The sequence below is a fragment of the Ciconia boyciana genome, chromosome 1 (genome assembly GCF_034638445.1).
Source record: "Ciconia boyciana chromosome 1, ASM3463844v1, whole genome shotgun sequence".
Lineage (NCBI taxonomy): Eukaryota > Metazoa > Chordata > Aves > Ciconiiformes > Ciconiidae > Ciconia > Ciconia boyciana.
Genome location: NC_132934.1, coordinates 188,909,652 through 188,922,445, shown reverse-complemented (window position 1 = coordinate 188,922,445; position 12,794 = coordinate 188,909,652). Strand labels below are relative to the sequence as shown.

The 12,794-nt window shown below is 35.4% G+C and overlaps 1 protein-coding gene across 2 annotated transcripts in view; it reads right to left on the bottom strand.

The window, feature by feature from the left end:
* Window positions 1-12,794, bottom strand: part of RB1 (RB transcriptional corepressor 1) — an 82,780-nt gene that overhangs the window by 54,495 nt on the left and 15,491 nt on the right. For both annotated transcript variants that reach the window (XM_072850216.1, XM_072850215.1), the window contains exons 6-12: window positions 12,725-12,792; window positions 11,079-11,189; window positions 8,723-8,871; window positions 7,923-8,000; window positions 5,167-5,276; window positions 4,070-4,147; window positions 21-108 (exon numbers count right to left, since the gene is read on the bottom strand). In XM_072850216.1, the coding sequence (XP_072706317.1) occupies window positions 21-108; window positions 4,070-4,147; window positions 5,167-5,276; window positions 7,923-8,000; window positions 8,723-8,871; window positions 11,079-11,189; window positions 12,725-12,792 (682 nt within the window). The remainder of the gene's footprint in view (window positions 1-20; window positions 109-4,069; window positions 4,148-5,166; window positions 5,277-7,922; window positions 8,001-8,722; window positions 8,872-11,078; window positions 11,190-12,724; window positions 12,793-12,794) is intronic.

The following is a 12,794-nucleotide window of genomic DNA, read 5'->3' as shown; positions in this document are numbered from 1 at the left end:
TCTTCCTTCTAGTCACTTACATTGAAATATATGATGAGAGTATCTGATGGTTTATCAGTTGCTGAGTTTAAAATCATAATCAATTGCTGAATGTTATTCATTGCAGCTCTGGAAGAATACAATAAAATGCATAATAAACATTAAGGTTGGCTTGACAGTTTCCAGAAACTGAACAGCAATTTTACAAACAAACAAAAAATTATTTTAGTGCTCACCCCCATTATGAAACAACCAGCTGGGAAAAACTGTTGTACTGTGTTAACCATTGTGAATTCTAATAATCTATCTAATCATCTAATTATTAGAATTATTACAATCCATAAATAAATAACCAAAAGAACATAAATTAAGTAATAAACACTAACAAGCACTTTTAAAAGCAATAAAATAGTGGAATTGCAATCCTTGTATGTGAAAATATTCAGTTAAATCAAGCAATTCCCTAACAAAACCAAAAAAACCCCACAACTGGCTTTTTATAAAAATAATACAAAAGACGGGTGAATGAAGACAACTTTTATGTGTCAAGTCACCTGTTCACAAGTGTAGTAAGTTGTATTAAAACATGGCAGTCACAAGAAAATACAGCCTTTTTAACATAGATGCTTTGAAAACCCCACGTTTTTCAGAGGCAGAGCTGTCAACATTCCTATTGGCAACAGCATGAGAATACAGTCTTCTCCCTCCCTGGATCTGAACCCAAAAGTCACGTTAAAACTTAAATTCTTACTTTAACTCCAACTCCTTCTATTTCCAATAGAAAGGCTACAATTTCTGTAATCCTTATTCTACCTGCTGTATCTGTAGCTAGGTTAGAAGGATCTTAAATATAAAATCTTCTTAACTTTTAAAGCATTATGGGTGGGGACAAGGATGTGGGCATGAAAGAAATTTTTCAGTGTTCCCAAGAAATACAAACAATATCTTCTTAAACAGTAGAACAAAAATTCTTTATTGTCTAGATAAAAAGTAGATTAAAAATATGAATAACATTTTGTAAACTTGGATATACTGAAGTATTGAAGTATGCCTCCATATATGATCTTATTGGCACTATTTTACAGGTACAGAGTAAAAAAAAAAAACACAAATAAAAAACACTGACATGAAAACTATTTGTATCTCTACTTAATGCCTAGAATTTTCTTGCTAAAAACAGATTCAAAACCACAAGTAGTATCCATTGATTCATATCCAATGTCTTAACATAGAAAACTGCTAAAGCTAACCCAAGTAACAGCAGTATTTCAGAAAAGCTATAATAATTTAAAAAATTAAGAATGCTTTGAAGACAAGTGCATAGGATCCTGTTGTTTATTCCACAGACAAAGTTAAATGCCTTGTTAGGGTCAGTGTATCTCTCTGAAGAAAGCATTTTTCACTTTCTCTTCTAGAACTGAAATCCTAATGACAAACATTTTTCATCACTTTCAGAAATATAATTATTTTAAGATAACAAAGAACATGGCCTCTTCTCAAATAGCATGTATTATACAGGAGGTAATTGAAATATCTATAGGTGGGAAAATAAGAACAATAATGATCTTGTCATACAAAACAAGAAGTTATGTGCATGAGCCAGCATCTAAACAGCACAATTCTACAGCTTTTGGGGATATCATGTATTGTTCTGCCTTTATTATTTGCACATACATACAGAACTAATAATATATCCAGTACATCCGTAAGTACTAATGTGGCCTGGCTTTTTTTAAACATATTTCAAGTTGTGTATTAAGCAATAGCATTAAGTTCCTATTCTTTTAGAAAGGTTAGTGTATTAATTTCTCTCCTAACATCTAATAAACAGTTTGATACTTCCAGTAGTATTGTTACTTTCTGAATTTTTCATTGTGGTTTTTGGTGGGGTTTTTTTGTTTGTTTGTTTTAAATTTCTATGCTTTCTACTTAACCTCAATTTGGCTCATATCACTCAGAAAATAAGTGGCAAAAGAAGAAAAACATGTTCACTCATTATAACTGTAGTAGTACAAGGATGCATTTTTCTTTAATCCACTTTTTAGAAGGTTTTGGTTAAATCACTTCTGCCAAAACCCTACCAATGATAAGGAAAAGCATAAGGACAGTGGAAAAAACTAAAATGAAAACAACCCATTCTCATTATGCTCTGAACTAGTACTTACACCCACTTTACCTACTGCTTTCTGTATATAAATGGCCAGATACAAATCCACTGATGAAAATTATTAGAGTCTCACCAACTTCAGGGGGCTTTAGAGAAGATCCTAAGTGTCTAGGTCCAGAAAGAAGACATTATAAGAAGATTCAAAGTAATAAGTGTGGTGCTTTCAACATAAGCTGTAAGGGGTTCTACTTAACGCAGGGAGAGTTAATGATACACTTTCCCCTATGCTGGTGATCAAGGGTTTACTGCCATCTAGTGACAGTTCTGTGGCTTTATGAAAAACAGCGACTACAGCCCAAATCACTGCTGGTGAATAAGCCTTCACTTGAACTGTCTTAAATGGTGTCACGTTTGGAAAACTCAGAGAAAAGCCCAAGTGTGGATGGAGAGAATCTAAATATCTCACTTGACCTCCTCTCAAGATCAAAGCTGGTTTAGCACATTTTGAATTTTTAGCAACACAGAAATTTGGTACTCCTCGACTCTCTTAATAAGACTTCCATGTCAAGAACTTTAATGAAGCATCTTTCACAGTGTTAGAGGGGTTTTTTAATACTAATATAACTGAAAAGACTCAATAACAAGCTATCTGCATTTGTCAAAAGTAGGGTTTGTTGTCAATGGCCTTCTTGTAAAACACACCACATGTTATAGATGGTCTAGTTTCTGATACCAGACATGCAGTTTGGGAACCGGCAGGCAAGCTGATGCCTTTATGACTAAAAAAGCATCACTGGCAGTTAAAGAGTAGAAGCATAAGACTAAAAGGGACCACTAAGGCCATCAAATAAAGCCTTTCACAGTCACAGGCGATTAAAAGTTCTTTCATATACTGATCAATATCTGTCTCTGCTGCATGTCTCCTTTTATTATTTTTATGAAGAAGCTTTTCAGAACTGTACTGCTCTGTTGGCTAGAAAACAAAAATTAAACTGTTTAGTTTAAAACTAAAGTTGTATTCTTTCACTCACCAATGAAGCTGGTGAAGGGTCTGGAGAACAAGTCTTATGAGGAGCAGCTGAGGGAACTGGGGTTGTTTAGCCTGGAGAAAAGGAGGCTGAGGGGAGACCTTATCGCTCTCTACAACTACCTGAAAGGAGGTTGTCGAGAGGTGGGGGTCGGTCTCTTCTCCCAGGTAACTAGTGATAGGACGAGAGGAAATGGCCTCAGGTTGCGCCAGGGGAGGTTTACACTGGATATTAGGAAATTTTACTTCACTGAAAGGGTTGTCAAGCATTGGAACAGGCTGTCCAGGGAAGTGGTTGAGTCACCATCCCTGGAAGTATTTAAAAGAAGTTTGGATGAGGTGCTTAGGGACATGGTGTAGTGGTGGACTTGGCAGTGTTAGGTTTACAGTTGGACTTGATGATCTTCAAGGTCTTTTCCAACCTATACGATTCTGTGATTCCTACCATATCTGTCCATTTTCCTGATAGACAAAAATATGTTGGCACTCTGAAATGTTAATCTTCCCATACAGAAAGAAAACAATACTAAGAAGAAAAAGATCATAGGAGAAGAAATGTGTGTGCATATACAATTTGGTATCAGGAAAGGAAGCCAGAAGGTACAGAGCTAGAGTAAAGACGGGAAAGGAAGATGGAAGTATAGCAGACAAAAGTACTACCATGGAAGTGTAAAGTTGCATTCTCAAAAGAACAAATACAGTAATCTATTTTGCAGACATCTTGCACATCTAGACAACTCAGTAAAAAGCTCTCCCTGTTTTCCAACAGCTTCACAAGAACTGAGGGCACTCAGCACTCCTCAGTACATGCTCACTGCTCATTAGTGACCAGAACTATGTCTCTTTTACAAAAAAAAAAAAACAGTTGCTTTAAAATTAAAACAACTACTCTAAAGATGAATATTTCTAGTTAGGATATTAAACAAAAGAACACAGCTTAAAAGAAAAACTCATACCGAACAGGAGTCTGTGGAAGTATAAGATTAAGTTCCTCATCTGGATTGTTTTTTAGTGGTGTCCTCTCCAACTGTGAGCTACAGAAATGGAAAACAAACTTATGAAGTATTACTGTAATTCAAAAAAGAATGTTTTCTGTAAAGATTTATTGATCTGCAGAAAAAACTGTGGAACAGATTTTTAGAAGATCTAGACATCCAACCACTCCAGTTGTTAGAACAATATAATTTAAATTCCCAAGTAGATCTGCTTTAAGCAGGATGTTGGACTAGATGACCTCCAAAGGTCCCTTCCAACTTCTTTTTTTTTTCTAGAATTCTATTTGTAACAACTTAATTTATACGTACAGCTAGTATTAGCTCCATTTTAATCCAATTTTAAATGATTGTATTTTTCTACCATAGATAAAGTCACAGATTCACATCACGAGCTCACATCAAGTTATGGAAATGTTGAATTGTCAGGAACCACTGAAATTTTAGAGTATGACTAAAAAAATTCAAATACATCTGTATTACTGAACAGCACCAGGGAATGCGCCTGGACACTAGTACTCAACAGTTTATTCTGCTAAACCATCTGTGGCACATGTCTGTCCCATGCAAACTATCTATTCCCCAAAACATTTGTAGGTACAGGTCAGAATGTGCTGAGGACCACTCCCAGCAGGCAGCTTCCAAATGCCACCATCTAGTTTTAGGAAGGAGGAGCTGGACAGTAAGGACCCAAGCCATTCCATGCCAGCTGGCCCCAGAGCCATAACACCACCTCAGACATAACTAATCAACTAGTATGACATGGCCTCAGCCTCCTCCTCCTCACAATTCTTCATCTTGCCCTGGACAACAGGGGCTTGCACAGAGTAGGAATTAGAGTAGAGCTTCCAAATAATTTTGGGTAGAGTCACAGTCATATGTTTTCTAATTATTTAAGCGATAATGTAAAGTAAGGCTGGCGATGCCAGAAATAAGTTAGCTGAACTACAAACCTAAGAGGTCAACAAGATACAGAGATCTCTATTTATAACATGAGGGGCAGAAATCAATGCAAGTTCACATTTTCTATTATAAAAGAAAGCAGTAAATGGAAGTATTACCATGCTATGACATCAGGCTGTAGAGTTGCATCCTGATCCAGAAATAATCTTGCGTCTATATCTTTGTTTTTGAGATAGAGCTCGTCGTACTGTTTCGAGAGAACCTCAACCTCAAAAAACATTGAAAAAAACCCCTTTATTTTATAGGAAGAACTTTAACAATTTACTGAATAATATAAGCTAGTCCTGCCTCATGAATATAATGCTGAAATTCTAAGAGAATGACCTTGGAGCTCACAAAGTCACTTCTTACACAAATAGCTGAAACATACCCAGAAGAAAACTACCATTCCCACGCACAAAGATGATAATTTATAAGAGAAAACAACCCAAGATCATGAGACTTTTTTGAAGAAATGTGGGTCTTGACACTGTAAAAGAGCTAAAAATAGCTGGAGTGCAAGACATAGACCTGCAAATCAAACTAATGCTTCCAGGCTTTTAAATCTTTCCTTCCAGAAAAAAAAGGTGTCTCCAGGAGCAGGAAATGTAAAATGATTGTCCTTCAAACAGCTGCCAGACAATCTGCTCAGTCCCTGTCTCTGCTGGTTTGGAGACGAAGGCCAAGACCCACACAAACCTCCTTGTTCTGACTGTAAGAAGAGTTTCCCCATTCCATATTAATATTTGTACTGGTGTAGTTTTTAAGAGACATGATTATTTCTACAAAAACATAGACCATAATTTCATATCCACATTGTTGTTTTTTAAGTTACTGTTGAAAGTTTCTTAGTTGATTAGATCCCATATTGCTATGACTTCATTTTGCAGGGAAAAGTTTGTTGGGTTTTTTAGGGGTTTTGTTTTGGTTTGGTTTTGTTTGGGTTTTTGGTTTTGGTTTGTTTTGTTTTTTTTTTAATTTATTTTGAGTGACTAACTGGAAGTCTGGAATTTTTTTTATCAGGGCCAGATACTAGCTTCCACTTCAAATCTGCTGCTATGCTCCTGCAGAAGTAGGCAGTCACCTCAATTATCTGTTCCCTGAGCCCTTAAACATACTAACTGATGCTGTGCTCTGGCAAATTCCTGCTAGAAAAACAGGCAACAGTGCATATGAACCCAAATCAGTCCCCACCCAGTCCCAAGAAACAGAGCTAGCTGCAAATACCTCCTCCACAGCTTTGCTCCTCACCCTCTCCTTTTACCTTTGCCAAATTAATTTGCTCCAAATTGATCTCATAGTTAAAACTTTGAGATTAGGACTATGAAATCAAAGATTATCTTTCAATTCCTATTATCACTATTTTTTTAATTAAAAAAGTTCATTATCTTTTCATTTTTCATTATCTTCCTAATGGCTTGTGGGTTATTTTTGTCTAAAATATTTCAGTATTTCATAAACTTCTAAAAATTCAGATTCTCACTGCAAAAAAAAAGCAGCTCTTAAGACAAAATGGCTGTACTGGGCTAACTGGGAAGAAACCTTCAGCCAAAAATAAGAGTTCTGAAGCAATCTGTTCATCAGTTCATAAAGCCTGACCATCAAACACACAGTGAAGACAAATGAAATACAGCCTCAAAAGCTTTTCTTGTTTTGGAAACAACATTAAAATTTATCAGAAGCTGAGTGGTTTTTTATGAAAATAAAGTCAATTTAAATGTCCCATATTACTAGCTATTGTACTCATGATCTCAGCTATGATTTATGGTTAGTTGGATTACATACATCAACTGACTACCTCTGAAATATGGCTGTAACTTTCTGCTTTGTTTTAGAACATCCCCTCAGGCACTCAAGTTTCAGGAGCAAGGATCATGTGACTGGATTTTTCTTCAAATGCATAATTTTATAGAATTTTCACCAGCAGAGTCTTAGACTGGTAATTTTGATAATATGCTTAAATTGAGCAGCCTTGGATGAGAACCCTCATTGATGTGAGAATAAGCTGTATAACGACCTTTGCCTGGAAGCTCATACAGGGCTTCCCAACTATATATGCCCATAAATTAAAAAGTCCAAACAGACTGCTGATACCCTGAAATTAATTTTGGAAGAGATTAAGATCTTTAGTGAGTCTTGTACTTTGTCCCCCACCCAACACACTATGAAACTGAACAGAACATATACTTCACTGCATCATGCAGACCTTCAGTCTGATAAGCTTCAGAGCTGCTTATTTTCAGGTTACCACATCTATTGGTGACACACAGCTAAACCTACTCTTTTAGGAATGATGGATGTAAATACATTGCAACAAGTTACCTCCTAAGGCACACTCTTGCATGCAATTGCATAGAGGCTGTCTGCCGCATCCAGGCTACAACTCAGTAAGACGCAAGTAATTCTGCATGGACAGCAGTCCAAACTCTGCCAGTTGTGAAACTGAGCCTAACCTTTTGGATATCTCTCCAACATGACTACAGTAACATGTCTCAATTATATTTAAACTAAGGTGTGTAATCTAAAACTGTATGCATTTATAGACTGACTTCAGAGACCTGATATTGTAATAGCTGTATTTTAGATTAATGGCCTCACCAAGATCATGGATATGCAACTCCTATGTCATGTTTTGCTTTGAGCAAAAGCACTGGTTCAGCCTCAGGAAATTCATTTATTAAATTCAAATGTAAAAGCTAAATATACTCCATGAATACTGGAATCCCTGCTAAGCCACATTCCGGAAAAACAATGCATTTTGCTAGAAGATTTTAGAAGAACCTATTAAAACTTCATCAACGTGTAAAGGGAATCTTAAGCAATTTGGCATGAAGTAAAGCACTGTTGTTGAACTGTCTTAAATTCCTCCAATTACCTCTGGTAGTCCATTTGAAGCTACAATACCAATAGAATTCAAGAAAGGAATAAAGCTTGTGAAATACAAATTTTTGACCTAAAAAAAAGAAAAAACATAACATTAGTAATGTACAGAGGCAGCCATGCATACACTGCTTTCACGTCTTTAAATAAAGAAACTAAATGAGACACTTTTGTAATGCACTGTGTTTTGTTTTCAATAAAGCAAAAATGAAATTGCTTACATATCCAAAACATAGTGATATGTAAGCATGCAGTGCATAATCCATTGCTGGAACATTAAATGACTAAGCTGGGAAAGAACTACACTCTTCCTGGCCCTCTTACATTTCTGCTTCCATCACCTGCTTGGATATTCAAAAATCAGTCCTTTTTACACAGGACTAGATTTATCAGCGAAGCAAAAGGGGAATGGGGTCTTTAAGATCCCACGCAGAAGCAATGTGCTTGTTGTGCACACCTTCTCATCACGGGATGCAGCTGTGAAACCCCATCAGAGCAGCCCTGCCTTCACATGCTACGTGCTGTGATCAGCCTATGACTTCGTACTGCATTCTTCACAGTTCAGTTTCCCTGGCAAAGTTATCATCCATACCAAAGGCCTTGGTTTTGGGGTTTGTTTGTTTTTAAACTACCTTCTAGAGAAACTACAGAATGGTAGAATACCTTCACTACTGAACTTGAGAGAATAGTTAAGCAGGCACAAGTATTGAGATTTAAAAAGACCATTTCAATAAATGCATATTCTGGATGGGGTTTAGCAGCAAGATCTAACAGACTTTAAAACACAGGCATTACCTCATCTAAGTTACAATCATGCTCTTTACAAAGGACTTCAATAACTTTTGTATCGGTATCAATTTGCTTTGAAGTACGTGTACTCCTGTTCTGACCTCTTCTTGGAGTTCGAGCGGAGCCATTAACAGTCACTGCAGCCACAGCAGACTCTGGAAAGATAGTCAGAACCATCACAAAGTTAGAGACATCTTAAGAAAGAAGAAATTTAAATTTTTATATGATTTTTCAGGTCCTCTTAAATATTTCCCTTTTCATCTGTTCAGCTGTGTAAAAAAACCTTCATTAGAGAAAACCTATACAAAAAGAAAACTAATTTTTAAATTCCTGTATCAGTATTTGGACATTTTGTTTTTAAAAAGCTATTCAACACAGAATGTAATAGCACTTTTTGTAAGCAGCTTTGAATAAGCATCTGTTTTGCAAAGCCAGGAAAGCCTTATCTTTTCACAGATGAGTAACTATTTTTTCTGTTTTTACAGAACTGTAAAACAAGGAGCTGAAAGAGTAACTTCACTCTACATGTCTGAAGGTTAATAAAGTCAATGCAGGACTTAAGTGCTGGTGGGAACCTGGAATATGGTTCTGCAGGGAATTCCTCCTTTCCCCAAATATCCCCAGGCAAACAAGTAGGAACAAACAAGTTCACTTTAAGAAGATATCAAAAAAACTTAATTCAGTGAGGTTAAAATATTTCATTTTGTTAAGCTCAAACTAGATAGCTTCAATATTGTCAGCTTGAAATGTGAATTATATTAATAACATACATTAATATCATTAAATATTGTTGGTTTAAAACTGACACTAATCAGCATGCTGTTCTCATCTGTAACTTCATTTGTATTTGATAACTGTTCTGAGAAAATCTGACAAAACTATGCTCGGGTGGTTGCATCTTAATCCCCTCAGCCTTAGTCAGATCATAAAGCTTGACATCATTTAGCACAATGTGAAGCCTCTTGGTCACGAGGATTTTAACAATATATTGTGTTATTTGCTAAAAGAATGAAGCACTGTTTGACAGTTTACACAGCACCTGCGCATACCACACAGCTTCAGGTTAGAACTCTAATGCTTTACACTTATGACAGTGATACCCATATTTGCAATTTAGTCTGAAGTGGCAGCGTTTCTTTTCAAGATACAATGCACAGAGCCAAAGTGTTTCTAATAATGAGCTGCTAGTCTTTATAGTTTCATTAAAAAAAAATAAATCAGTGTGAACACAGAGTTCAAAAACAGGTAGTTTCAACTCAGTGTTCTTTGAAAAAGGTCTGCTTTATAACATCTGAAATAAGCAGCAGCATATGTCTGTCCTACTAGGAAGGACAAATTTTAATTCAAAATAGTACTGGAGGAGGGCAGGGATTTGCTTGCCACAAGCCCATCCCTTCCCACCCTTTTTTTGTATTGGCATTAGAATAAAAGTGAGGTTATTTGTTTTTACCTGCAACAAATAATTCCTAGGTCAGATAAATATCCTCCCACACATGGAATTTAAAGAATATAGCAGTGAATACATTGTCTATTCTATGACATTATAACCCAAGTGGATATTTACACAGCCATACTGTAGCTCCAAATACTTCAGTATACCAATTCCATAGCTTGCAGAAGAAAATATTAAACAAAAAAGAATTCTGTTTTTTAAAGTTACCATAAATTTTTACTTTCTCTGCCTTTTTTAGTGAGGTTTTCCATGTTTTAGGTATGAGAACCGAACGTACAAAAAGTTATTGCTGAACAGAAGTTTCTAGAGTGAAGACCCATTATATTTTTACTTAAAATAGAGACACTTGCTAATAACAAAGGGGATGTAATAAAAGCAAAGCTATCTACATTTTACCTCTACTGTTTTATTTTGAGCTACTGCTGCAATTAGGTTTTCTATCCACCGTATATTTCTCTTAAATGTCTGTGTAGTCCAGTATCTTGTACATTTCTGTTGTCATCATACTGTTATATGTCAATGAACTAACAGTCATAGCACCATCTTTTCCTTTTATAACTCAAAGCAAACCTAAATAATAGTTCTCAGTCATCATCTACCCAGAACCTGAATTCTTTTACCAAAGTAAAACTGCTGTTTTAATAAGCCCCCAAAACAACTTGTATGGGCAGAGGACATAGCAAATGGATGGCAGGAATAGAAAAAAAATTAATTATATTAAATACACTGCCATACTCAGATAATTTAATTCAAGTTCACTATCACCTAGATTGAACTAAAACATCAAAAAATCCATTTTAATAAGCTTAAGAAGTTTTATTATGTTAATTATGAATGTTAGCATGACTCTAATAGAAATTTAACCAATTTACTGTCTACTTTAGTGAACAAAAAACCTAAAATCCTTACTGTATGGTTCCTTGAGCATAGCAGGAGGTGACAGTTTGATAAAATAATCTAAGACACACAGCAACAACTGGAAAGAAATCACCAGGTCATCTTCCACTTGCAACACTTTACCTGCAAACATTTAAAAAGGTAAAGAAAACCTTTGTGAGATGTTTGTCTTTTAAATTTAAAGTAATTTTGAAAAAATAAAGATTTGGAAGTTTATTTAATAAAACACTACAATTAGAATTCAGAAAGCATCATACAGGATGCCAGTGTTCTTTAAAGGCTATTGATTTTAAAACTCAAGGTTCTTAAGAGGTTTGTTGCTTTAGAGAGAGCATACATATAAGTACATTTACTGTGCACAAAATTCCTACCTCTCAGTGCTCCTTCCTGATTTCTTTTTCATTTTGCTATAGTGGAGTAACCATGTAGACTATTTTACCTACACATACCTCTTATTTCTGTGCAATTCTTCCTCATTTTCTTTTTTGTGGCCTTACACAAGCTTTGTGAAAGCTGCTAAGTATTCAGAAAGCAAGAGTTGCTAGTATACAGTGAAGAGAAATTCAAAACATGCTATCACTGTATGCTCAGCCCGTCAAATGTATATGAAATGACTTAAAAGTCACACGAATACTAGCATGAAGAGCACTTTTAAAACTACCTTATTCCAGCTGTTCCCAAATTATGATTCAGATGCCACAGAAGATCTACAGGGCCATTCCAAGACTGTGCATTGCCACAAAAAATTTGGAAAGCTGGCAGTGATTCAGAACAGCTACAGACCACTACCTGTGCTCTATTTACATGTGCATTTTTTCTATTTATTTTCTATCAGAATTAGCAAGCATCACCCAGGCTCTCCTGTGACTTCAACTATTTGCTGGTAAATTTTAGCCTTCCTTATTCTCAAGGAAAAGCCAGGCTAGAAAAATTTTGTGGGTTTTGGTTTATGCTTATGCTTGGAGAATTCTAGTGAAAAAGCTCCATAAAGCTCAACTGATCCAAGACCGATTTTGATGGCAGAGATGTGTACGCTTCATTGATAACACAGACCTGGAGTAAGCAGCAATTAAGACATATGATTCATTCCTTTTTGTAGGAATAGTACAATGAGACAGGACTCCATGGACTACTATTATTGTTTCATCACTCAGCTTTAACTGGACCTTCAGCCTTTTCACAGAAGAATTGTAGTATAAATAATGTCAGGGGCTTATTATCTTATAATCATATGTTATTATTATTAAATTTAATTTATTTATTTATTAATATATTTATTATATATAAGCCTATTTAAAAAATTCTGCCAGTCTTTTCAGGTAACCATCCATTATTAAAATATTGGCAGATTATAAAGCACCTCAGAATAGACTCAAATACAAAATACCAACCTTCAAAGTAAAAAAAAAAAAAATCTTATAAAGCTTAAAAAAATATATTTATATACACAGGACGTAACAGAAGTTAAAAGAATAGACAAATTATATACAAAGAAATATTACTGAGTAGTTACAAAAGCCACACACAATCAAAACATTCTGGGCCTGTGCTATGGACATTTGTAATAAGGATGCCAGTCTCATACTGGACACGTAAAAACCACAGAAACTCACTTCAACAATATTCATTAAAATAACTGTCTTTTAATCAAAACTCACCTTTTGCCAGCAAAAAAGTAATCCAGTAATTTTTTAGGACTAATACAGAACTGACTTTAGCAGAAATCCT